The sequence below is a fragment of the Thalassophryne amazonica genome, chromosome 21 (assembly GCF_902500255.1).
Source record: "Thalassophryne amazonica chromosome 21, fThaAma1.1, whole genome shotgun sequence".
Taxonomy (NCBI): domain Eukaryota; kingdom Metazoa; phylum Chordata; class Actinopteri; order Batrachoidiformes; family Batrachoididae; genus Thalassophryne; species Thalassophryne amazonica.
In genome coordinates, this window is record NC_047123.1 from 38,936,752 (window position 1) to 38,963,700 (window position 26,949).

Consider the following 26,949-nt stretch of genomic DNA (forward strand, 5'->3'; position numbering starts at 1 on the left):
CTTCCTGTCCCCTGCCTTCACAAACATCAGCGCTCACAGCAGGCTGTCCAACCACCCACAGATTCTACCCACAATTCACCTCTTCTCATAATGAGGATGGCGGGTGGCGGCGGAGGAAGAGCCAAGTTCAAACACTGCAAGCAGCAATTAAAAGCAGCTTTGGAGTCACGTTTGGTGAAGAGGTGAAACACTGAACGTCTGCAGATTTTTCTCTGGAATTTGAACCATTTTAAAAGCTTTTATGTTAATTCAGACAAAAAGCTGCTGATTCTGCACTTTGATACGTCAACATGAAGGCCGTCCTCACGCTTCCACACAAACACACACACTCACATATGTTCAACATCTGATCAGCTCAACATTAAATCATTAACCACCTTTAATCCACAAAGTGAGTTAAACAGATATGCCCCTGAGTTTGTCATGTGACCAGAAGGAGAATCTTTACCAGATCATGGTAACAGCCACACTCAGTGTCCTCAAGGTCACAAATGTTGACCTTGTGACCTTGACTTAACTGAATTTTCTCAAAATAAAATCTCTGTTCTTGGCAAACCTTCAGTCATTGTATGTTTGGTTTAAAACTTAGTTTTGTTTTGTTTTTTTATTATTCACATGGATGGAAGACACACAAACAAACAAATCCTCACACATACACCACACTACTCACAGGTGTTAAACGAGCTCACTGTCTGCACTAACCAATGGTGCTTTTCTGCAGAAGACTTTTCCAAAGTGCAGGTCAGTGATTTTAATCTTTTGTCCCTAGAAACCAATCAGCTTCTTGGGGTCACCAAGCGTAACAGGTTTACCAAGTTTGGTGACAATCAGACAATTCACAAAGAAGTTATTGGTTTTTACAAAGTTTTCTCCAGTGACCTTGACCTTTGACCCAAATGTCAACCAGCCTCTTGAGGTCACTATGCAAAATGCGTACACCAGGTTTGGTGACACTTGGGCCGGGACAACTGAAGTGATGTCACTCACAAGCGAAACGTCAACTGACCGACTGACCACATGGTGACGTGAAGCCCAAAGGATAAAAACAGATCTCACACATGACAGCATCCTCTCATGAAAACATTCAATTGTAAGAGACAAACAGAGATGAGTTTCATTCAGTTTTGGAGAACACAAGCCCAGACCTGGATCCACAAGATGGTAAAAAACAAACACTGAGTCACAATGATGGACAACATGGTGGAGTTCAGAGAGAGAGAAAATGTCAAAAATGTTCTCCTTACACAATTATTATTTTTTTAAAGGTTTTTAATTTTTTCTATGATCTGGACTCCAGAGTGTTCTTTGATCTTAGCGTGTCTGTTCCAGCAGAACTCCGTCCCATCACACTGAAGGCTTTGAGGATTTCTAAGCTGACAACACAAAAAGACAAACCTGAACATTTTCAAAGACAAACTTGCAGACCCTCTGCTCTCAGGCAGCGTGACCACTAACTGAATCTAGGACTGCATATCGGAAGCCCAAATCCTTATCCCACTGAGCGACCTGCTCCCCACAGAGGGTGTGACGTCACCTAAATCCAGCTCCAAGTCTCAAACCGCCAACCTGTCAACAACCATTTGAGACAAATTCCTCAATTAAAAAAGACCTGTTGACTGGGATGATTTGACCAAATTAAACAGACAAAGTCAACCTCATGACCTTGAGGGGAACTTCTGAAAACAAACCCCACTGTGGACAGGAAGTCGTCTCACTCCACCCTTCCTTTGTAATGGCACGATTCATGTCCAATTTTTTGCAGGCTGCATCTCAAACCAGAGATGGGTTCGAAGAGAAAAAGTGATTTTTGGAACATTTCCCTTCAGTTAGACTTCAGAGCACGTAAGGTCACACAACTACATCTTAGATTCCACAGCTCGTCCACTTGGACTTGAGGTTTAGCAACTCGGCTCCAACTCTGGTGCACTGTGGGCTTATATTCAGACAGCTGAATATCTGCATGAAGTTTTCTTTCTTCGCCATCAGCACTGCGAGCACTTTAGCTAACAGCCCCGCTCGGTGTCAGACGGCTTGCGATGTCAGGGAGTTCTTCAACCCCAGCAGAACATTGTGGTTTATTTTAAGAAGCTGCTGGTCCAAAAATTAACAAATGCCTCAGAGTGAAGTGTGAGCAGGATGCTTCTCATGTCTGCTTTGTTAAGTTTTCTCTAGTTTTGCTGGTCTTCCTCCCCTCCAGCAGGGCAGTGGCGGACTGATGCCAGAGCGCATTCTGCTGAGGAGGAGGAGGAGAAGTGCTAACAAGGCTCAGCCAGTGAGGAGGTGAAGCTGCTGCGAGGTGACCTCTGACCTCCAAGAGGCGCACGCTCTCAGGCTGGGCTGCCTGCGGCAGGGTCACGGCGCCCCACGCTCGCCACAAGGCAGCGATTGAGGTCGGAGTGAGAAACCTTCTGTCCTGCTGATTCCAACATCGACACCAACTGATCGAGTGGCTGCAGCAGGATGGGGGGGGGGGGGCTTCTGGTGTCTCTTTTTCTGTTTCTCTCCACAGAAACAAAAGATTGCCATTATTGTCTTGTTTGCCAGAGACGAGGTGAAAAGTAAAGAAGAGCGGTGTGGAGACAAGTTTGCAAAGAATCAGTACCAGGGGAGGAGCATGTCTCTGTGCAGACTCAGGTCCAGACAGAGGCACAGCTTCTCTTACTTTATGGGTCCACTGTCCACCACAACTAACTGCAATCAAAACCAAATGAGGAATGAGTCCTCTCTGCAGGGACCTCCATGTCTCTTTTTTGTAGAGCTTTTCCATGCAGCAGATGCTCAAAGGGCTTTACAGTGATGCCTCACATTTATTTCCCCAGCCAAGACCAGTACAGCTGGGGGGATTGATACTGTGTAGGTCACATGTCTTGTCCAAGGACACAGATGAGTAGAACTCAAACCCAGGTCTCCATATTGGCAGACCAGCTACTTCTCCACTCAACAACCTGACTGGAGCCACCTGGGGTCTTGACCTTTGACATCCAGAGATGATGGGAAGCTCTTATGGAGACATGCAGTTAAAGGCAGCATGTGGCTCAGGGGTTAGCACTGTTGCTTCACAACAAGAAGGTAATGGATTTGATTCCCACTGTGGCCTTTCTGTGTGGAGTCTGCATGTTCTCCCCGTGACTGCATGGGTTTCCTCCAGGTGCTGCGGCTTCCTCCCATATTTAAAGGCATGCAGGTTAGGTGGACTGTAAACTTTATAATTGTCCAGGTCTCCCTTGAAAAAGAAATCTTGATCTTAACAGGACTAACATGGTTAAATAAGGTTAAATTAAAATAAGAAATTAAAAGGTCAGAGGTGTTTGGTGATGCTCCTGTCTTACTGTCTGGTTGTCAGACTTGGATCAGTGTCCTAAGGCCATGACTGGATGTCTCTGGTACCAGGTCTCTGTGGAGGATCAAATGTGCCAATTGAAGGGTTATTTAGTGAGACTCAGATGAGGAGGATCACTGACACTGTGAAGGAACATCAGACACCACATTTAGTCCATGTGGGGAGTTTCTCTGGACATAATCCAGGACACAAGTGGTTCAGTGCTGAGGACCCCAGAGACTGAAGGTCAAGGACACGCCCACATTTCCCCTGGCTGGAGCAGGCACATGGTTACTTTACAGAGATGGTGATGGACCGGTTGTCTACCTGGGTGGTTGGCATCCAGGACCTGGGGCAGTTCTGTAGTGTGGTGGATACAGAGACGCACAAAACCAGCACACTTACAGACTTTATCTGCATCGAACTCATGATATTACTCAGAATTCAAGAATATTCAGTCATACAGAGGTTACTGAACCCATACTGGACTACAGAACCACAAACTGATCAATACCGCAGCTATTTTCCTAACATTCATTACGTCAAGGATGCAATAAAATCACCTGCATTTATTTGTCTGTCTGTTAGCAGGATTACGTCAAACCTACTGCACAGATTTTGACTAAATTTTCACCACAGATACATATTAGGGTATGGAAGACTCCAGTGACTTTTGGAGGTGATCTGGATGCAGACTGGCGGATGTCAGAAATCTCTGATTGCTCTCGTTTATGTGTTATAATGACAACGACCTGCTCAAAGTCAGATGTTTACTGGTCTGTGTGCCCACATGCGGGTTGATGGGTCTACTTTATGGAGTCCAGGTTAGATTTCCACACGGGTACAAAAAGTATCCATCCATCCCCAACCTGAACACATGCTGCCCCCCCCACCCACCGTAGATGATGCAAATGATTATTTAGGTAGTTTTAACTTATATTTTGTGACTATGACCAAGTTGATTGTTTCATCTGTAAACTGCTTGTATTTTATTTGTTTTAATGTTATTAACCTGTTTATTATGAGCTGTGCTGCTGCATTTCTTGGCCTGCTCACCCCTGTAAAAGAGGTTTCGATTTCAATAGGCTTTTTTATCTGGTGAAATAAAGGTTATCATAATTGGTCGAGGTAATAGGATTTTTGAAAAGGAATCATTTGTACAATCTGTCAGAGTCACATATGTTAAATATCACAGAATCCAATAAACATTAACCTTATTGACCTTTACTTTGGACATTCACTGCAGTCAAAACTATTCCACTTATTGACCCTGTGAACTCAACCCATAATTTGCATAACTTTTTTTTTTTTTTTAACAATGGTGATTTCAACAAGAAACCCACATTTACAGCCACTTCTTTATAACGTGCAGCAAATTCTTACAGTTCACATGTGCAGCAGGAAAACACAGAACAAACCCAATTTATTTATTTTGAGCTGATCTGCAAAATATTCTCGCAGCCTTACTGGATTAAAAAAAACAAACAAAAAAAACATTTACAAATCGTGCTCATTACGTGTTTTATGTCCAACAATGACCTGCAGTACCTCCTGCTGGCCCATCATTGGTATCACACGCACATATTTATATAAAGTAGTACTCATGTTGCGTTTATTTCCTACTAGTTTCACTCCTTTCACCAGTTTTCTCCTCCTCGTCATCTATCTTCTCTTCTGTCACCGTTCTCTAACTGATTCCACGTTTTCAGAAACAGATGCTTCTGATCGAACTCAGGTTCAGTATGCAAACTGCAGGCGCTTGAGAAAATGTAAATAAGAGCAGACGTGTGAAAATAATTATAAATAAGAGCAGATGTGTGAAGTTGGCCTAAAGATGATACCGCAAACACCAGAACAACCAGAGGAGAGTGAGATTAGTAAAGTGAGTATGAGGCCAAAACAGGGCAAATATAAATGTGAAAAGAAATTTAAGCAAAATGTAAAACAGAGGCCTTTCATGAACAGTCTGTCCTCTTTGGATCTGGTTTCCTCATCCTGGACCAATACAGACTTCAGATGTAGATTTAGGTCTGTACATACAGACACATTTGAATGAGGGGAGATTTAAAGCCATATTTACATTTATCTGGTGCATGCACACATTAACACACAACCATCAGCATTTGTTTTTTTTATTCCATTGCTATAGACATCACTGGATTTTCTTTACCATTTGTAATAGGTCACAGACGGCATCATTACAGTTTTACTTTGTGTCCATGTGCATTTTTGAATCCGTTTACATCAGAGGTCTCAAACTGATTCCGGACAGGGCCGAGAGGATGCAGGTTTTCTTTGCAACCACCCACTGCACCATGTGATTTCACTGATTACCATACTTTGAGCAGATGGAATCAGTTAAGCCCTTTCTGGAACCAGTTTGAGACCTCTGGTTTACACAGTTGTGATCGTTACGTCTTTAAGACAGCTGCACTGTAAATTTAGCATCTTAACATAAAATGTTTGGTGGCCAATGTAAACCATCTATAGAGCTTGCATCCTGTCACTTTCTATGACATCACGAAGCAAAACAACAAAGACACTCAGCTGGATTAACCCCAAAGAGACAAACTCAATTAGGCAATGAAGGGAACATCCTGCAACTTTCCAACTGTAAGTCTGGTGTTCTGATTGTTCAGGTGCTCAACAGTGTGAGTTAGCCACACCCCCTTCCACAGCCTGCACTGAATGTTATTCACAATCCTGTACAACGATTCAGTTCTGCACCATTGTGATCCACTTTTCATTGGTCTCGAGTCCGTCCACAGAGGACATAATATAGACTTCACCTGAGCAGACCAGTGCAGCTGTCGTCGTGCCCAAAGTTAGTTAAAGTTTGCTGTGCACTTTGCCTCCATTTCGGATGCAGATCCTGTTTTATTGGCTCCGCCCTCTTTCTTCAAATCCAGTTTAATGGTTCTACCCTGTCTGACTGAAGCTTTTCTCCAAAATCAAATGAAAATCAGTTTAATCATTAAACCTACTAAGAGAAAGCTGAACTTTATTCAAAGCAGAAACACAAAGGAAAACATGACAAGCACAAACATCAGCTGCTGCCGCCCCTCAGTCCAAACTTCCTTCATCCTGTGAAGGCTGCGCGGCTCCTTCTCTGGACAGTCGGTCCGCCTCCTCGTTACCTTTGTAGCCGGAGTGACCCGGAATGTGCAACTACACAAAGAAGAGGAAGAGTTCCCAAACTGTGTCAAACTAAAAAAAATAAATAGTACAGAAATCACAACATCTTCATTTTCTCCAGAAAAACCCATCATTAAATATTTCACTGAGGGCGTCAGTATTTACCCAGACAACATCAACCTCTGTGTTCAGCTGGTCCAGCTTCACAAAGTCTTCTTTGTTGGTGACTGGACCTCCAGACTTCAGCCTCCAGTTGTTGACTTTCCAGTTCTTTACCCACTTGGTCACACCTGCAGGAAACACAGACATGATTCCTGCAGACTTCTGGACTGATCTGGAATAACTTCGTCACTTGAAGTCTATGTTCAGTTATTCTGAAGCTGATGAAGTTGGACACATACAGCGATGTAGCTGATCGATTTAAGCGGTTTAACGTCACCCCTATCTACCCCAGAAGGTGGTGTTAAGTAGCTATGGTGCCATATTTAACTAGATTGTTAAGACTATTGTAGGTGACCGTCACTGTGAAGAACCACAAGAGTGCTGAAGCTTACCAGCGTTGGGCTTCCCTCCACCGCCAACAACAGATGAAGTTTCTGAAGGCTGATGTTCAAGAAGAAAAATTAAACCATGTCTGTGGCTTCTTCCTCTCAGTCAGCTGCGGCAGGTGGACAGCCACGCCTCCTCCGTTTTAGCATTTTGTTTATTTACTTAGAGACAAAAGTTGGTAAACTGTCGCCGCTAAAGGTGAACCACAGTGTGATATTTGGACATTCAGACTAACACCCCCTGCCACACACATGGGGGTGTGAAATGTGCCCGTGTTGTTTGACAGATGTTTGGCCACACCTCCAAAGAGGCTGTGAGCTGTGCTACAATCTTAAACTTTAAGGTAGCAGAGAAGAAAACAGCCGTCAGCAGATTCAGGTTAAATGTTTTCACGGAGTGTTTTTGGTTTGAACGGTTCACCACAGAACCTCTCACCTCCAGCCAGACACTGAATTATTTTCCCTCCTTTTGTTGAGGAACCTGAACTCACCGTTGATGGTGAACTTGCTGTCTGTGTAAAGAACCAGCTTCTTGATGTTCTTTTCTTTGGCTTGTTCCAGAGCTCTGCAGGCAGCCTGGCGCACACAAAGACGCAACCTTTTATCACACAACAACTTCAGCAACACAAAACTAAGACCACACCCAAGGATTTTAATACAACATAAAACTGTTCATACAGGAGGAAAATCAAAACTCTACATCCTCTTTTTTGTCACCGAGGCGTGGGCTGGTATTTAAAAACAGACTGACACGCTTACCTGGAGCTCCGCCCTCTGGTTGGTTTGTCGTCCTGGCAGCCGCTCGGAAACATTTCTGCAGAAAATATGAGATAATTCAGATCCATCTTTTGCACCAAAAGGAGGATTTGTTTCCCTGCACTGGAAGTAATCTCAGATCTCATTTCATATAAAAGTTTAAACACATGCCACTCTGCCCGTTCTGTAGATAAAATGTTTTCTTTTGGTGAGATCTAAATCATTGCTTTTACTTCCTTTATATATGTTCATAATCAATATTTGATTGAAGAGCATCCTGTCACAATTTTCAAGGTGTGTGCACTCGCATTTCAAAACCAGAAAATAATCAACCTCTCACAGATTTGTGGAATGAGGGGATTTACCGGCACCTACTGTTTGAATAGACACTAACATGTTGCAGGCTCCAGCTGCTGAAATCAATCAGATCTGACTGTTTTTACTCTGCACATATATAAACTTCAGTTACAGAAAAAGAAGTTTCTGGATCTGTGTAACATTTTAAAATGTGCGTTTCCTCACAGCGGGTTATTGTGGCCCCAATACACGCCGATGCCAGCTCGGGCGCCGCGCCGTCCGTTAGCCGAGCAGCAGCCATCAGTAAAAACAACCACAGCGTCACCTGGAGGATGAAGAAAAGCCCTGAGTGACAGCAACAAAGACAGCATCCACCTGTGGGGGTGTGAGTTCTGGTGTTGCCCGTCCTGTAGCCGGCAGAGTAAAGACTCTTCAGTCCCACGTCCCGGTCTGTGCCATTTCAGGATCCACACCTCGTGTGTTCTGCGTCTCACCCATGTATGTGAATCCATCTGTGGCTTCTGATGATAAGCTGCTGCAGTCTGACAGTTTGACTCGTTTGGGGACTGACTCCACCTCCTCGCCTGAGTGACACCTCTTCTGACCAATAGGGATGTACTCCAGAGGCTCTGGGCCTCGCTTAGGAAGTAGACTATACGAGGACCCATCACTCTGCACTCCTGGAAGAACACAAACAGTCTCATTGTAGGGGAAAAACCTCAACTGAAACTGTGGCTTCTTAGATCTAGGAGAAAAAGACCACACTGTTAATATCAATACCATTGCAAATGAGTACCTCATCCAATACTTGTTTTTTTAAATCTATTAATATTTGACCATCAATTTTTTGGACAACCCTCATAGACCAAATCATAAGTCGCCTCAAGCTGCTGCACACAAGTAAATTTTTAACCGTACCTACCGCTTGAGCACACACACTGACAACACTGGGAAGGAAAAACTCCTTCGGGTGTTGTTTTGATTACAGGGAAAAAAACAAAACAAACAAAAAACATAAGCAGACCAGACTCAGTGAGGTGACCATATGAACAATATCAGTATAAATAAAACAGAAGCACAACAAAGAAACACACAGAAAGAAATCATACAGCTAAGCAATCATCAGAGACTTTTCTGTTTTGGGGGAGTGGCCCAGATTTAAAAAATAAACTGTTTAAAAGTACATAAGATCACCTTCTGTCACCTCTGGAACTGCGGACGGCTGGACTCCTCTGACAAACGCCCAGGCATCTTTCTCTGAAGCAACTTCTTATAGGAGGCACATGGGAATTTGTCTACCTGGTTTTTACATTCATCCCTAAATCACAAAAATGGCACGAATGAAATAGTAAAAAGAACTGAACAGACCCTAATCTAAGAAACATAAAAACTTACAGAGGAACAGAAATTTTGTAGCTCTGTACCCCTCAGACTAGTAACTGCATAATAATGGTAATCCCAGAGTCACTGTTTTATGGCGGCTGGACTGAAAGGTGCAGGAGACCTGAAGGAAAAAAAAAAAGAAAGCTGGTATGTTGTGGTGGTTGTTATTTTGCTGTATTACATTACTATGCCACAACAGTGATTTCTAAAATACAAGTAATCAGAACCACAGCAGTTGGTCCCCCGCTCACCGCCCCCACCCCAGGCATCCTGCACACTCTGATGATGATATTTTGGCCCCCTGGCTCTTATTAAATATAACAATATGAATGTAGGAATGACAAGCCAGCCCTTCTGTACATGCAGAAGCAGGTAGATGATTATGTAAGAGCTGTTCTGGAAGGCAGAATTCATTTGTGGATCAGCTACGGCTGGTTGGAAATCATCTTTACACTCCCCCATCAGTATATATGGCTTAGTAAGGTAATACAATGAAATAGCAGGGTTTTGTTTTTTTCAGGTCTCCTGCACTCCTGCAGATTTTCAGCTCATGCGCCTTTCAGTCCAACCCTTTTATGTTGGGTTAAATAAATAAAACATTTAACAAAGACTTGCTTGTGTAGTGTCCCTGTGCAAATCAAGATTACATGATTTTGATTTGAAAAAGCTAAAAACATTTTTTTAAATGGTTTAATATTTGGCAAATATTTGAATTAACTTTTAAATACCACATATCTTTATGGAGTTTGGTGAGTCAGAACAGGAAGAAAAGTCACTTTTCAGCATTAGTGCAAACTATCACAAGCTGAGATATAAATCAGTCCGACTAAAACATGTTAAGATATAACTGAGGTCTTGTTAAGTTTTAAACTGTCTCTCACCACGTCTTGTAGACTCCTGGTTTGATTCCTTTCCTCACCGCGTAGAAGAACGTTCCTTTAGCCATACTTTCTGCAGCGCTGCAAACAGTCCGAACCGCACTGAAAAAACCAACAAGTCTTAACATGACTCATTAAACCAAAAGAAGCAGCGAAACCGAGGCGGCTGACATCCTAAAGTCAAATTAAACTACATGTCATTATTAAACTGAACACAACGACAAGCTAGTTAGCTGCTAGCTCCTTACAAAAATACTCTGAAAACACAGAACTTGTCAAAACCTTGGGCTCAAGTCTTCTGAATTAGTGTCCGAATATAATTTCTTTTAAACTTGACACAAATTAGCAAGAAATCAGGAATACAGAAAAAAATATGGCATAGCCCTGAGGTTTTTGTAGCTCCGGCACTGACCGCCACTTCCGGAGGGGCGCTGTTCGTATCGTCAACTGTGAAAGAGCATTATTTATTTATTTAGTTAAAACCAAAATATTTTATTTTGGAACAGTTTCCGTTCTATCTAAAAAAAAAACCGACAACAGAAATCCTATGAACAGTGTTTGTTTTGTCTAATATGTAATCTGTTGCTGCCTTTCTTAGCCAAGTCACTCTCGAACGCAATGTTTTTTTTTAATCTAGTTAAATAAAGGTTTATTAATAATAAACAACAACAATAAGGTCCTGGAAAACAATGACGTCAAGTTGGACTAAAATTTTATTCAAATGTATACTTGCTTTTACATAACGTGCCTTTTAACCATGCAAAACAGGATTACTTTCAAAAATTAAAATTTACCAGCGGTTGAAGATGTTTTATTTTTTTTTTTTTTGTAATGTCATTGTGCATCACGACTCCGAAATAAAGCATTCCCTCAACAAACGATTAAGCTTATTCAGATTTATATTTATGTGAATTATTTGTGAATGACGTGCTTTTATATTAATTTTGGTGTTTTGCAAATAATTCCGTTCGAAAGCATTTGTACATTGCATAAATATATATAAAGATGACAAAAAAAGCCTCGCTCTCGCGATAGTAACACCCCGTTCACATTCGATTAATACGGCTCTCGCGATAATCCGGCCTCTTCCTTGGCCGTCGTAAAGTAAGGTTAGTTGTACTATTTCACGGTGGACGTCTGAGTCTGTCTTAAAATTGACTTTGATGGAGGCATATTATTGAATATTCACACGGTAAAGCAAGCTTAACTATTGATGTTTAAGATTAGGAGGTCTGGGGCGACGGATGGTTAAAATAAGAGTCATAATACGGCGTAGTAAATGCAGTGTCGGTGGGGGTACGAAGCGGTAGCTAGCAGGCCGTGCATGTGTTCACACAGCGACCACAAAAAGAAACTTCACGAATACGTTAAGCTCGATTAAAGAGTACGTCCAGACAGAAAACATACTGCCGGTACCGACCACTGCCAATCCCGCAAGAAAACATAAGTGAAAATCAGCGTTCGTTAGCTCGATGCTAACTAGCCTCACCTGCAAAACGCTCGTCTTTAAGATCACGACTTTTAACAGTTTCGAGACTTTATTTTCTTTACCTTCAGATGTTCCGTGAGGTTTGTGGCTTTTGTCTGAAATCCCTTCTCTGTTCGTGGTTCCAGCAGCAGCTCGTTGAACTTCTTAACGCCGGTTTCCTGTTATTTTTAATCAGTTACAGCTGTGAAGAGTTAAAATTAAGGAATAATTCTGTTAAAAATCTGTAATTCTGAATGTGCGTTTGATTTTTTTTTTTTTCTTTCCCAGACAAAAGGCCATGTTCAGTACCAGCGCCAAAATAGTGAAACCTAATGGAGAAAAACCAGACGAGTTTGAGTCTGGGATCTCCCAGGTAAGAAAAGTTAATTTATATTCATATATATGAAATCATAGTTGTGCTGCAAAGACTTGAGTATGAACATTTGTGGAAGCATCGTGGAGTCTTTAAGTGTGAAGTGTTAATTTTTTTTTTTTTCTTTGCCCCTTCAGGCTCTGCTGGAGTTGGAGATGAACTCTGACCTGAAGGCTCAGCTGAGGGAGCTGAACATCACTGCAGCAAAGGTGGGAACACGTTTCCATCAGACTGTCCCTGACAGGTGAATGTGCTGAGGACAAAATGTGACTCTGCCTTCTGATCCGACGTGGACACCCAGAGTTGCTCTCTGGCTCTGTCCTGGTGGCGTTTGGGAGCGTAGCTCTGAGCCAAGACGTATAATCCCATTCCACGATGTCGGATAGAAAGCTCCGTCCCCGGTTCCTGACCGGTGAGGATGAGCGTCCTGCATATTCCTACGTCTTCCCAGAGTCCTTTGGGGCCATTACTGGGGAGCGAGACCATGCAGGACACATGTTGTAGTTATCAGTTTTGGTCATCAGAAGTACAGCAAACATCTGAGCTTCTTGTCCACTGTGACTTCAGGACACAGCCACAGTGCTTGTCTTGTTTTGGTGATGTTCATTTTTGAACGTATTGACTGTTTCAGGAAATCGAGGTTGGTGGCAACCGGAAAGCCATCATCATCTTCGTTCCTGTTCCTCAGCTGAAGTCCTTCCAGAAGATTCAGGTGCGGCTGGTGAGGGAGCTGGAGAAGAAGTTCAGTGGCAAACACGTGGTCTTCATTGCACAGGTGAGGACATTCTGTCAAACGAGTGCTGATGTCCCCCTGCGTGGTTTCTTTATCCGACGTGGACATCCAGTGAGCTGCTCTCTGGCTCTGTCCTGGTGGTGTTTGGGAGCGTAGCTCCGAGCCGAGACGTACAGTCCCGTTCCACGCCGTCGGACAGAAAGCTTCGTCCCCGGCTCCTAGCTGGTGAGGATGAGTATCCTGCATATTCCTACCTCTTCCCAGAGTCCTTTGGGGCTGTTACTGGGGAGCTTAACCATGCAGGACACAGTATATCTGTGGGTGTTGTCGGTTTATGTCAGTCTGGTCCTGATCCAGTTGACTCCTGAGTGTTATTGAGATGTTTGTCATTTGGACTTGAACACTGACCTGATGTGCTTGTGTGACTTTCAGAGGAGAATTCTGCCCAAACCCACCAGGAAAAGTCGCAGAAAGAATAAGCAGAAGCGTCCCAGAAGGTGAGATGGTTCTCATCAAAGGTCCAGTACATCTTTTATTCCACCCACAGAAAGGGACACTAGAGGCGTGTCCATTTTTCCTGTCTTAAATGGGCATCTGTGTTGGTGCAGTTTTGTCTAAATTGTGATATTGGCCTTTTTTTCCGATGTGGACACCCAGAGTTGCTCTCTGGCTCTGTCCTGGTGGCGTTTGGGAGCGTAGCTCTGAGCCGAGACATACAGTCCCGTTCCACAATGTCGGATAGAAAGTTCCGTCCCCGGCTGCTGGCCGGCGAGGATGGGCATCCTGCATATTCCTACCTCTTCCCAGAGTCCTTTGGGGCCATTACTGGGGCGCTTAACCATGCAGGACACAAACAGAATGCAGTGCGACAAAAAAAAAAAAATTACACCAACACGACAGACTATAAGCTGTTAATGGGCGGGGCCAAACATTTTACTCCCTGCAGTTAAAGCATATCTGACACATTCAATCAATCAATCAACTTTTTTCTTGTATAGCGCCAAATCACAACAAACAGTTGCCCCAAGGCGCTCCACATTGCAAGGCAAGGCCATACAATAATTATGAAACACAGTCTACGTCTAAAGCAACATAACCAAGGGATGGTCCAGGGTCACCCGATCCAGCCCTAACTATAAGCCTTAGCGAAAAGGAAAGTTTTAAGCCTAATCTTAAAAGTAGAGAGGGTATCTGTCTCCCTGATCTGAATTGGGAGCTGGTTCCACAGGAGAGGAGCCTGAAAGCTGAAGGCTCTGCCTCCCATTCTACTCTTACAAACCCTAGGAACTACAAGTAAGCCCGCAGTCTGAGAGCGAAGCGCTCTAATGGGGTAATATGGTACTATGAGGTCCCTAAGATAAGATGGGACCTGATTATTCAAAACCTTATAAGTAAGAAGAAGAATTTTAAATTCTATTCTAGCATTAACAGGAAGCCAATGAAGGGAGGCCAACACGGGTGAGATATGCTCTCTCCTGCTAGTCCCCGTCAGTACTCTAGCTGCAGCATTCTGAACCAACTGAAGGCTTTTTAGGGAACTTTTAGGACAACCTGATAATAATGAATTACAATAGTCCAGCCTAGAGGAAACAAATGCATGAATTAGTTTTTCAGCATCACTCTGAGACAAGACCTTTCTGATTTTAGAGATATTGCGTAAATGCAAAAAGGCAGTCCTACATATTTGTTTAATATGCGCTTTGAATGACATATCCTGATCAAAAATAACTCCAAGATTTCTCACAGTATTACCAGAGATCAGGGAAATGCCATCCAGAGTAACGATCTGGTTAGACACCATGCTTCTAAGATTTGTGGGGCCAAGTACAATAACTTCAGTTTTATCTGAGTTTAAAAGCAGGAAATTAGAGGTCATCCATGTCTTTATGTCTGTAAGACAATCCTGCAGTTTAGCTAGTTGGTGAGTATCCTCTGGCTTCATGGATAGATAAAGCTGGGTATCATCTGCGTAACAATGAAAATTTAAGCAATACCGTCTAATAATACTGCCCAAGGGAAGCATGTATAAAGTGAATAAAATTGGTCCTAGCACAGAACCTTGTGGAACTCCATAATTAACTTTAGTCTGTGAAGAAGATTCCCCATTTACATGAACAAACTGTAATCTATTAGACAAATATGATTCAAACCACCGCAGCGCAATGCCTTTAATACCTATGACATGCTCTAATCTCTGTAATAAAATTTTATGGTCAACAGTATCAAAAGCAGCACTGAGGTCCAACAGAACAAGCACAGAGATAAGTCCACTGTCCGAAGCCATAAGAAGATCATTTGTAACCTTCACTAATGCTGTTTCTGTACTATGATGAATTCTAAAACCTGACTGAAACTCTTCAAATAGACCATTCCTCTGCAGGTGATCAGTTAGCTGTTTTACAACTACCCTCTCAAGAATCTTTGAGAGAAAAGGAAGGTTGGAGATTGGCCTATAATTAGCTAAGATAGCTGGGTCAAGTGATGGCTTTTTAAGTAATGGTTTAATTACTGCCACCTTAAAGGCCTGTGGTACATAACCAACTAACAAAGATAGATTGATCATATTTAAGATTGAAGCATTAAATAATGGTAGGACTTCCTTGAGTAGCCTGGCAGGAATGGGGTCTAATAAGCATGTTGATGGTTTGGATGAAGTAACTAATGAAAATAACTCAGACAGAACAATCGGAGAGAAAGAGTCTAACCAAATACCGGCATCACTGAAAGCAGCCAAAGATAACGATACATCTTTGGGATGGTTATGAGTAATTTTTTCTCTAATAGTCAAAATTTTGTTAGCAAAGAAAGTCATGAAGTCATTACTAGTTAAAGTTAATGGAATACTCAGCTCAATAGAGCTCTGACTCTTTGTCAGCCTGGCTACAGTGCTGAAAAGAAACCTGGGGTTGTTCTTATTTTCTTCAATTAGTGATGAGTAGAAAGATGTCCTAGCTTCACGAAGGGCTTTCTTATAGAGCAACAAACTCTTTTTCCAGGCTAAGTGAAGATCTTCTAAATTAGTGAGACGCCATTTCCTCTCCAACTTACGGGTTATCTGCTTTAAGCTACGAGTTTGTGAGTTATACCACGGAGTCAGACACTTCCGATTCAAAGCTCTCTTTTTCAGAGGAGCTACAGCATCCAAAGTTGTCTTCAATGAGGATGTAAAACTATTGACAAGATACTCTAACTCCCTTACAGAGTTTAGGTAGCTACTCCGCTCTGTGTTGGTATATGACATTAGAGAACATAAAGAAGGAATCATATCCTTAAACCTAGTTACAGCGCTTTCTGAAAGACTTCTAGTGTAATGAAACTTATTCCCCACTGCAGGGTAGTCCATCAGGGTAAATGTAAATGTTATTAAAAAATGATCAGACAAAAGGGAGTTTTCAGGGAATACTGTTAAGTCTTCTATTTCCATACCATAAGTCAGAACAAGATCCAAAATATGATTAAAGTGGTGGGTGGACTCATTTACTTTTTGAGCAAAGCCGATAGAGTCTAATAATAGATTAAATGCAGTGTTGAGGCTGTCATTCTCAGCATCTGTGTGGATGTTAAAGTCGCCCACTATAATTATCTTATCTGAGCTAAGCACTAAGTCAGACAAAAGGTCTGAAAATTCACAGAGAAACTCACAGTAACGACCAGGTGGACGATAGATAATAACAAATAAAACTGGTTTTTGGGACTTCCAATTTGGATGGACAAGACTAAGATACAAGCTTTCAAATGAATTAAAGCTCTGTCTAGGTTTTTGATTAATTAATAAGCTGGAATGGAAGATTGCTGCTAATCCTCCGCCCCGGCCCGTGCTACGAGCATTCTGACAGTTAGTGTGACTCGGGGGTGTTGACTCATTTAAACTAACATATTCATCCTGCTGTAACCAAGTTTCTGTTAGGCAGAATAAATCAATACGTTGATCAATTATTATATCATTTACCAACAGGGACTTAGAAGAAAGAGACCTAATGTTTAATAGACCACATTTAACTGTTTTAGTCTGTGGTGCAATTGAAGGTGCTATATTATTTTTTCTTTTTGAATTTTTATGCTTAAATAGATTTTTGCTAGTTATTGGTGGTCTGGGAGCAGGCACCGTCTCTATGGGGATGGGGCAACGAGGGGATGGCAGGGGGAGAGAAGCTGCAGAGAGGTGTATAAGACCACAGCTCTGCCTCCTGGTCCCAACGCTAGACAGTCACAGTTTGGAGGATCCCAAAAAATTGGCCAGATTTCTAGAAATGAGAGCTGCTCCCTCTAAAGTGGGATGGATGCCGTCTCTCCTAACAAGACCAGGTTTTCCCCAGAAGCTTTGCCAATTATCAATGAAGCCCACCTCATTTTTTGGACACCACTCAGACAGCCAGCAATTCAAGGAGAACATGCGGCTAAACATGTCACTCCCGGTCTGATTGGGGAGGGGCCCAGAGAAAACAACAGAGTCCGACATTGTTTTTGCAAAGTTACACACCGATTCAATGTTAATTTTAGTGACCTCCGATTGGCGTAACCGAGTGTCATTACTGCCGACGTGAATTACAATTTTACCAAATTTACGCTTAGCCTTAGCCAGCAATTTCAAATGTCCTTCGATGTCGCCTGCTCTGGCCCCCGGAAGACAATTGACAATGGTTGCTGGTGTCGCTAACTTCACATTTCTCAAAACAGAGTCGCCAATAACCAGAGTTTGATCCTCGGCGAGTGTATCGTCGAGTGGGGAAAAACGGTTAGAGATGTGAACGGGTTGACGGTGTACACGGGGCTTCTGTTTAGGGCTACGCTTCCTCCTCACAGTCACCCAGTCAGCCTGCCTTCCCGACTGCACGGGGTCTGCCAGGGGGGAACTAACGGCGGCTAAGCTACCTTGGTCCGCACCGACTACAGGGGCCTGGTTAGCTGTAGAATTTTCCACGGTGCGGAGCCGAGCCTCCAATTCGCCCAGCCTGGCCTCCAAAGCTACGAATAAGCTGCACTTATTACAAGTACCGTTACTGCTAAAAGAGGCCGAGGAATAACTAAACATTTCACACCCAGAGCAGAAAAGTGCAGGAGAGACAGGAGAAGCCGCCATGCTAAAACGGCTAAGAGCTAGTAGCTATGCTAAGCTAGCGGATTCCCAAACAGGGAATCCGACACTAGACAGGCTGTGGAGCAGCACAGGCAACGCACAACAACAGTGCCAAAAAATAAAATAAAAATAAAAATCCACTGGACAGGCTGTGGAGCAGCACAGGCAACGCACGACAACAGCGCCAAAACAAAACAAAAATCCACTAGACAGGCTGTGGAGCAGCACAGGTAACGCACGACAACAGTGCCAAAATAAAATAAAAATCCACTAGACAGGCTGTGGAGCAGCACAGGTAACGCACAACAACAGTGCTAAAATAAAATAAAAATCAACTAGACAGGCTGTGGAGCAGCACAGGTAACGCACGACAACAGTGCTAAAATAAAATAAAAATCCACTAGACAGGCTGTGGAGCAGCACAGGTAACGCACAACAACAGTGCTAAAAAATAAAATAAAAATAAAAATCCACTGGACAGGCTGTGGAGCAGCACAGGTAACGCACAACAACAGTGCTAAAAATAAAATAAAAATAAAAATCCACTAGACAGGCTGTGGAGCAGCACAGGTAACGCACGACAACAGTGCTAAAACAAAATAAAAATCCACTAGACAGGCTGTGGAGCAGCACAGGTAACGCACAACAACAGTGCTAAAACAAAATAAAAATCCACTAGACAGGCTGTGGAGCAGCACAGGTAACGCACGACAACAGTGCTAAAACAAAATAAAAATCCACTAGACAGGCTGTGGAGCAGCACAGGTAACGCACAACAACAGTGCTAAAACAAAATAAAAATCCACTAGACAGGCTGTGGAGCAGCACAGGTAACGCACGACAACAGTGCTAAAACAAAATAAAAATCCACTAGACAGGCTGTGGAGCAGCACAGGTAACGCACAACAACAGTGCTAAAAAATAAAATAAAAATAAAAATCCACTGGACAGGCTGTGGAGCAGCACAGGCAACGCACGACAACAGTGCTAAAACAAAATAAAATCCACTAGACAGGCTGTGGAGCAGCACAGGTAACGCACGACAACAGCGCTAAATAAAAATCCACTGGACAGGCTGTGGAGCAGCACAGGTAACGCACGACAACAGCGCCCAAAAAAATAAAATCAAAATCAAAATCCACTGGACAGGCTGTGGAGCAGCACAGGTAACACACGACAACAGTGGTAAAAAATAAAATAAAAATCCACTGGACAGGCTGTGGAGCAGCACAGGTAACGCACGACAACAGTGCTAAAAAAAATAAATAAATAAATTAAAAAAAAATATAAAAATAAAAATCCACTGGACAGGCTGCGGAGCAGCACAGGTAACACACGACAACAGTGGTAAAAAATAAAATAAAAATCCACTGTACAGGCTGTGGAGCAGCACAGGTAACACACGACAACAGTGGTAAAAAATAAAATAAAAATCCACTGAACAGGCTGTGGAGCAGCACAGGTAACACACGACAACAGTGGTAAAAAATAAAATAAAAATCCACTGAACAGGCTGTAGAGCAGCACAGGCAACGCACGACAACAGTGGTAAAAATAAAATAAAAATCCACTGAACAGGCTGTAGAGCAGCACAGGTAACGCACGACAACAGTGGTAAAAAATAAAATAAAAATCCACTGAACAGGCTGTAGAGCAGCACAGGTAACGCACGACAACAGTGGTAAAAAATAAAATAAAAATCCACTGAACAGGCTGTAGAGCAGCACAGGTAACGCACGACAACAGTGGTAAAAAATAAAATAAAAATCCACTGAACAGGCTGTAGAGCAGCACAGGTAACGCACGACAACAGTGGCAAAAAATAAAATAAAAATCCACTGAACAGGCTGTAGAGCAGCACAGGTAACACACGACAACAGTGGCAAAAAATAAAATAAAAATCCACTGAACAGGCTGTAGAGCAGCACAGGTAACACACGACAACAGTGGCAAAAAATAAAATAAAAATCCACTGAACAGGCTGTAGAGCAGCACAGGTAACACACGACAACAGTGGCAAAAAATAAAATAAAAATCCACTGGACAGGCTGTAGAGCAGCACAGGTAACGCACGACAACAGTGCTAAAAATAAAATAAAAATCCACTGGACAGGCTGTGGAGCAGCACAGGTAACGCACGACAACAGCGCCAAAACAAAACAAAAATCCACTAGACAGGCTGTGGAGCAGCACAGGTAACGCACGACAACAGTGCCAAAATAAAATAAAAATCCACTAGACAGGCTGTGGAGCAGCACAGGTAACGCACAACAACAGTGCTAAAATAAAATAAAAATCAACTAGACAGGCTGTGGAGCAGCACAGGTAACGCACGACAACAGTGCTAAAATAAAATAAAAATCCACTAGACAGGCTGTGGAGCAGCACAGGTAACGCACAACAACAGTGCTAAAAAATAAAATAAAATAAAAATCCACTGGACAGGCTGTGGAGCAGCACAGGTAACGCACAACAACAGTGCTAAAAAATAAAATAAAAATAAAAATCCACTAGACAGGCTGTGGAGCAGCACAGGTAACGCACGACAACAGTGCTAAAACAAAATAAAAATCCACTAGACAGGCTGTGGAGCAGCACAGGTAACGCACAACAACAGTGCTAAAACAAAATAAAAATCCACTAGACAGGCTGTGGAGCAGCACAGGTAACGCACGACAACAGTGCTAAAACAAAATAAAAATCCACTAGACAGGCTGTGGAGCAGCACAGGTAACGCACAACAACAGTGCTAAAACAAAATAAAAATCCACTAGACAGGCTGTGGAGCAGCACAGGTAACGCACGACAACAGTGCTAAAACAAAATAAAAATCCACTAGACAGGCTGTGGAGCAGCACAGGTAACGCACAACAACAGTGCTAAAAAATAAAATAAAAATAAAAATCCACTGGACAGGCTGTGGAGCAGCACAGGCAACGCACGACAACAGTGCTAAAACAAAATAAAAATCCACTAGACAGGCTGTGGAGCAGCACAGGTAACGCACGACAACAGCGCTAAATAAAAATCCACTGGACAGGCTGTGGAGCAGCACAGGTAACGCACGACAACAGCGCCCAAAAAAATAAAATCAAAATCAAAATCCACTGGACAGGCTGTGGAGCAGCACAGGTAACACACGACAACAGTGGTAAAAAATAAAATAAAAATCCACTGGACAGGCTGTGGAGCAGCACAGGTAACGCACGACAACAGTGCTAAAAAAAATAAATAAATTTAAAAAAAAATATAAAAATAAAAATCCACTGGACAGGCTGCGGAGCAGCACAGGTAACACACGACAACAGTGGTAAAAAATAAAATAAAAATCCACTGTACAGGCTGTGGAGCAGCACAGGTAACACACGACAACAGTGGTAAAAAATAAAATAAAAATCCACTGAACAGGCTGTGGAGCAGCACAGGTAACACACGACAACAGTGGTAAAAAATAAAATAAAAATCCACTGAACAGGCTGTAGAGCAGCACAGGCAACGCACGACAACAGTGGTAAAAAATAAAATAAAAATCCACTGAACAGGCTGTAGAGCAGCACAGGTAACGCACGACAACAGTGGTAAAAAATAAAATAAAAATCCACTGAACAGGCTGTAGAGCAGCACAGGTAACGCACGACAACAGTGGTAAAAAATAAAATAAAAATCCACTGAACAGGCTGTAGAGCAGCACAGGTAACACACGACAACAGTGGTAAAAAATAAAATAAAAATCCACTGAACAGGCTGTAGAGCAGCACAGGTAACGCACGACAACAGTGGTAAAAAATAAAATAAAAATCCACTGAACAGGCTGTAGAGCAGCACAGGTAACGCACGACAACAGTGGTAAAAAATAAAATAAAAATCCACTGAACAGGCTGTAGAGCAGCACAGGTAACGCACGACAACAGTGGCAAAAAATAAAATAAAAATCCACTGAACAGGCTGTAGAGCAGCACAGGTAACACACGACAACAGTGGCAAAAAATAAAATAAAAATCCACTGAACAGGCTGTAGAGCAGCACAGGTAACACACGACAACAGTGGCAAAAAATAAAATAAAAATCCACTGAACAGGCTGTAGAGCAGCACAGGTAACACACGACAACAGTGGCAAAAAATAAAATAAAAATCCACTGGACAGGCTGTAGAGCAGCACAGGTAACGCACGACAACAGTGCTAAAAATAAAATAAAAATCCACTGGACAGGCTGTGGAGCAGCACAGGTAACGCACGACAACAGTGCTAAAAATAAAATAAAAATCCACTGGACAGGCTGTGGAGCAGCACAGGTAACGCACGACAACAGTGCTAAAAATAAAATAAAAATCCACTGGACAGGCTGTAGAGCAGCACAGGTAACGCACGACAACAGTGGTAAAAAATAAAATAAAAATCCACTGAACAGGCTGTAGAGCAGCACAGGTAACGCACGACAACAGTGGTAAAAAATAAAATAAAAATCCACTGAACAGGCTGTAGAGCAGCACAGGTAACGCACGACAACAGTGGCAAAAAATAAAATAAAAATCCACTGAACAGGCTGTAGAGCAGCACAGGTAACACACGACAACAGTGGCAAAAAATAAAATAAAAATCCACTGAACAGGCTGTAGAGCAGCACAGGTAACACACGACAACAGTGGCAAAAAATAAAATAAAAATCCACTGAACAGGCTGTAGAGCAGCACAGGTAACACACGACAACAGTGGCAAAAAATAAAATAAAAATCCACTGGACAGGCTGTAGAGCAGCACAGGTAACGCACGACAACAGTGCTAAAAATAAAATAAAAATCCACTGGACAGGCTGTGGAGCAGCACAGGTAACGCACGACAACAGTGCTAAAATAAAATAAAAATCCACTGGACAGGCTGTGGAGCAGCACAGGTAACGCACGACAACAGTGCTAAAAATAAAATAAAAATCCACTAGGCAGGCTGTGGAGCAGCACGACAACAGTGCTAAAAAATAAAATAAAAATAAAAACGAAAGCGTTAGCAAGCTTGCCAACGCTGATGAAGGTTAGCTGATAAAAGAGCTCCGTCGCGATGCTTCGACCGTTAGAGGTCTTCTTTAGGCGTTGGAGCACGGTGAAAAAGTAAAAAAAAAAAAAAAAAAAAAAAAAAAAAAAAAAAAAAAGTAAAAAAGTCTTGAAAAAGACTGTTAATTCAAAGAACTCAAACAGCTCAGTTCAAACAGCTAACAGATACAGCAGAACACCGCTGTGCTCCGGAACCAGAAACCCTGTTGTTTGACTGCAGCCTAAAATATGGAATCATGAAAAACAAAAGAACGCTCCAACACATCACTCAAACATAACTAGATTGATTCTTCAGGTTAAGTAAATTGATTGCACAGATCTGAGTGTATTTTAGCTCGCTCTGTGCTAATTAGCGGTGCTAGCGTTATGTTGCTGTGGTGTCTGGAATGATTCTTCTGTTGTTGAAGTTTTTGTAGTTACAAACATCTGGAGGTTTGTTTCCTGCTGCCATTAGTTGATTTGTGACTCCTCCCGCAGCCGTACTCTGACCGCGGTCCACGACGCCATCTTGGAGGACCTGGTGTTCCCGAGTGAGATTGTCGGTAAGAGGATCCGGGTCAAAGTAGACAGTAGTCGGCTCATCAAAGTCCATCTGGACAAGGCACAGCAGAACAACGTGGAACACAAAGTAAGTCGATGGCAAGCTCTGCCTTCTGAAGGCGGAGAGTTAAAAGCTTCCTGTTGCTGAAATAAAACTTCCTGTCTGACGTGGACACCCAGTGAGCAGCTCTCTGGCTCTGTCCTGGTGGCGTTTGGGAGCGTAGCTCTGAGCAGAGATGTACAGTCCCGTTCCACGGCGTCTGACAGAAAGCTCCGCCCCCAGCTTCTGGCTGGTGAGGGCGAGCGTCCTGCATATTCCTACCTCTTCCCAGAGTCCTTTGGGGCCCTTACTGGGGAGCTTAACCATGCGGGGCACAGATTGGTGACATTTCTCCTCTCAGATGTTTAAGTCTGGATTTGACCTGTAATCGAAAGTTATTTTGGAGGCGGAGTCAGATTGTTTTTGGCTGTTTTTCATTTGACCCATTTTGAAGATAATTTTTTTTTTTTTGTTTTCAGGTGGAGACGTTCTCTGGAGTCTACAAGAAGCTCACAGGCAAAGATGTTGTGTTTGAATTCCCAGAATTCCAGCTGTAAATCCAGATGTCAGAATAAATTTGTTTGTTATGCCTGTTTGTGTTTCTCAAAAAATAGAAAATGGCAGCTACAGGATCATGTTTTGACCAGATGACCGTCAGGAGGTTTAACTTTTTACATGAACATTTCTGAGGTCCTGGATATTCTGACTTCGGGGGAGTAAATACCTTGAACGAGTTCTCACCTGGATTTTTTTTTGACAGTATGGGGGGTAACTAAGCGGGGCATAGCAAGCGCGAGTATTGTAAGAGTGTCCAGGGGTATGCCCCTGACAAAACTTTAAAATTTCTAACCATTTGAAACTTTCCTACAGCTTGACAGCCACTTTGTGTTGCTAACTGGGGCTTTCAGTAAGGTGTGACATGTCCTTTTAAAACAAAAAAACAGAAAAGCCCCTATGCTTGTCAAATCACAGCATAGGGGCCCCCTATGCTGTGATTTGAGCTCAACTGCACTGGCGAGAACCCTCCTTGAACGCTAAGTTGGACAGAAAGAAAGTATCTGACATAATTTTGTGAACACACTTTACAGAAGTAGGATTTTTTTTTTTTTTTTTGTCCCCGAGTGTTAGGAACGCAGCATTAATTTGACTTAATGGGGAATTGTACGTAGACTAAACCATTTTTGTTTCTAAGCCACAATCCCAATTTCAGCAACCAGTCCCATAAATATTTTAAAACGTGACAGGTTTTAACACTGAATTGTAAAACAGCAGCTGGGAGTAAATGTTAATAAAAACCTGGCTGTAAATGCCACATGGATTTTGGCACAAAAAAAAGTCATACTGATATGAGCCATAAGGTGGCGCCATGAGAACAGCTGTTTAAAAACCTGTTTAGCTGCTTGAAAGTTCAGGGGAAAAAAATTCATACTTCAAGTATTAGAAACCAAGATTGGCATTTAGAATTTAAAAAGCCTAAATTAATGTTACCACAGTATGTGGTTTTTCTGTACATCATTTTGGGGGTTTTAAACACTTTCAAATTGACTGGGAAATGAACAGAAAGCATCAAGGAAACAGAGATGAAGTCCAAAAGTCAATTCTGAGGAAGCTCGGAGACCAGAAATGAACCATTAAAAAAAAACAAACATTTGGGCAAATAGAAGCTGAAAATGGAAAGAACTGAAAAACAAAAACTGTCCATGAAGAACAGTGAAAGCAGAAAATAGAATCAGCCTGCAGCGTCGCTCTGTGAAGATCTGAACATCACACACACAGGAAGCAGCAGGACCCTGAAGGGTGGAGTGAAAGTCAAAGACCAAAACTGGGATTTTGGAGAGGTTGAGAGTAAAATGTTTGGACCCAGGAATGAAGTCTGTTTCCAAGATGATGAACATGAAGTACATTGAAAGGAGTGGTTCAGCAGGGGTTAATGTGAACACTGCATCAGGTCAAAAGGTTATCAGTCCACTTTCTGTACTCACCTGCTGCAATTCAGGGTCATGAGCAGCAGGAGAGAAACCACAGGAAAGACGACGTAAACTCCAACCCAAAACTAGACACGTAGAAGGCAGATGAGCTCTTTTGGAGGTTCACTTCAACATGTTAATTTTAACTGAATACTTTAAGTAGAATTGCTTTCAGTTCCAAGACAAGTGAAAAGGTCCCAAGACTGGCGTACACAAGTGGCGCTCATCGATTCCACAGATCATGTTAGCGGTATTTGGCAAGTCCAGCTCAGTAAACCTCACCAAGGCACAGAAAGTGATTGTTTCCACAACCCCACAAACACCCAATCCAAGCTAGAACTGAACCATGTAAGAGCCAGAAGACTCCTGAAGAGCACCGGAATTCAGAGTCCATGTCCACAAATCAGGACCAAAACACTTCTAGTTAAGACAATACAAAAACACATTTCAAACCAGAAAACCACCAACAGTCAGTCTAACAAACACATTATGAAGGGGAAGATATAAATATATAAGAATTATTGACCTCAAATCACCTTAACAATAAACCAGACACCATGTGACAGACTGGTGTCGCAGTCCGAATGGTCCCCCCTAAAGATCTGTCCACCCTGAATCCTCTGTGCATGCATCATTTGGACCACAGCAGCTCATCTGAGACAGTCTCTTCACACAAAATGATCAAATGATTGAATGTGATTATTAACCATCATATGACAAAGTAAAACCTCTTCAATCAATCTGAAGTCAGTTTGAAGCAGAAACGAGGTGATAATCGTTAACGTTTTGAAATGAGCACGTGTAGCCGTGGTGCTCTGATCACTTCCTCTGTCCTTTATGATGAAATAATGCTGAATTTGTGTGGAAATGATTGTTGGAGAAAAGCTTCAGATATCTGTGGCTGAGAAAGATGATGACTGGAGGCAGTTTGAAGCAGAAACAAGGTGATAATCACTGAACCGCCGCTGATGACGCATGTGCAGTGAAGGCAGGGGGACCAGTTTTTAGTGGGGATCGTTCAGTCGGTGACACTGGGCCTCTGTGACATCATAGATAAACATGATGATCAAAGATTTGAAGAGCAGACTGAGCTCCTCCAACAACTTTCAGCAAAATCACCAAGAACACGAGAACAAAAAAAACCACTGAAGACGAATCAAAGCAAAACGTACCTGTAGCAGGTGCTGTCACTCAGGAGCTGTGTGGGGGCGGGACACAAAAAGGCCCCACCTACATGCTAGCAGACACTTTTTACCATCAGAATCACAGATATTTTTTTCAGTGTTACTTTCTATTGTGTGCAGACAAATTTATTTTCTGCTGCCGTTGATTAAATTCATTTTTCCCCAAATATACTGCACTTTATTTGAACAGTCACTGAACATCTT

The 26,949-nt window shown here is 42.5% G+C and overlaps 2 protein-coding genes, 1 long non-coding RNA gene and 4 other non-coding genes across 7 annotated transcripts; 5 read left to right on the forward strand and 2 right to left on the reverse strand.

Moving 5' to 3' along the window:
* On the reverse strand, window positions 1-13,771 carry LOC117502662. The gene is made up of 3 exons (XR_004558375.1): window positions 13,688-13,771; window positions 12,419-12,600; window positions 1-11 (listed from the first exon to the last, which is right to left on the reverse strand). It is a non-coding gene; the product is annotated as an uncharacterized LOC117502662 (long non-coding RNA).
* rnaseh1 (ribonuclease H1) lies at window positions 6,304-11,965 on the reverse strand. Its single transcript, XM_034161723.1, is given in 10 exon segments — window positions 6,304-6,487; window positions 6,620-6,744; window positions 7,494-7,578; window positions 7,762-7,816; window positions 8,281-8,380; window positions 8,550-8,735; window positions 9,250-9,321; window positions 9,324-9,373; window positions 10,320-10,418; window positions 11,868-11,965. Coding segments are annotated over 9 exon segments (843 nt in total). The 5' UTR covers window positions 10,385-10,418; window positions 11,868-11,965; the 3' UTR covers window positions 6,304-6,382.
* Window positions 11,374-24,182, forward strand: rps7 (ribosomal protein S7). Its single transcript, XM_034161724.1, has 7 exons — window positions 11,374-11,425; window positions 12,073-12,157; window positions 12,295-12,366; window positions 12,789-12,932; window positions 13,323-13,387; window positions 23,492-23,642; window positions 24,074-24,182. The coding sequence occupies exons 2-7, from the start codon at window positions 12,083-12,085 to the stop codon at window positions 24,149-24,151; spliced, it is 585 nt and encodes a 194-aa protein (XP_034017615.1). The 5' UTR covers window positions 11,374-11,425; window positions 12,073-12,082; the 3' UTR covers window positions 24,152-24,182.
* On the forward strand, window positions 12,442-12,656 carry LOC117503680. The gene has a single exon (XR_004558631.1). It is a non-coding gene; the product is annotated as a small nucleolar RNA SNORA73 family (small nucleolar RNA).
* Window positions 12,986-13,202, forward strand: LOC117503678. Its single transcript, XR_004558629.1, has one exon. It is a non-coding gene; the product is annotated as a small nucleolar RNA SNORA73 family (small nucleolar RNA).
* Window positions 13,531-13,745, forward strand: LOC117503681. The gene has a single exon (XR_004558632.1). It is a non-coding gene; the product is annotated as a small nucleolar RNA SNORA73 family (small nucleolar RNA).
* On the forward strand, window positions 23,718-23,934 carry LOC117503679. The gene has a single exon (XR_004558630.1). It is a non-coding gene; the product is annotated as a small nucleolar RNA SNORA73 family (small nucleolar RNA).
* Window positions 24,183-26,949: the final 2,767 nt, after the last annotated feature.

Coding starts and splice junctions, on each gene's coding strand:
- rps7 (XM_034161724.1), top strand. CDS start 12,083: ATGTTCAGTACCAGCGCCAAAATAGTGAAACCTAATGGAGAAAAACCA. Junction 12,367..12,788: donor TGAACATCACTGCAGCAAAG/GTGGGAACACGT, acceptor TGACTGTTTCAG/GAAATCGAGGTTGGTGGCAA. Junction 23,643..24,073: donor AGAACAACGTGGAACACAAA/GTAAGTCGATGG, acceptor TTTTGTTTTCAG/GTGGAGACGTTCTCTGGAGT.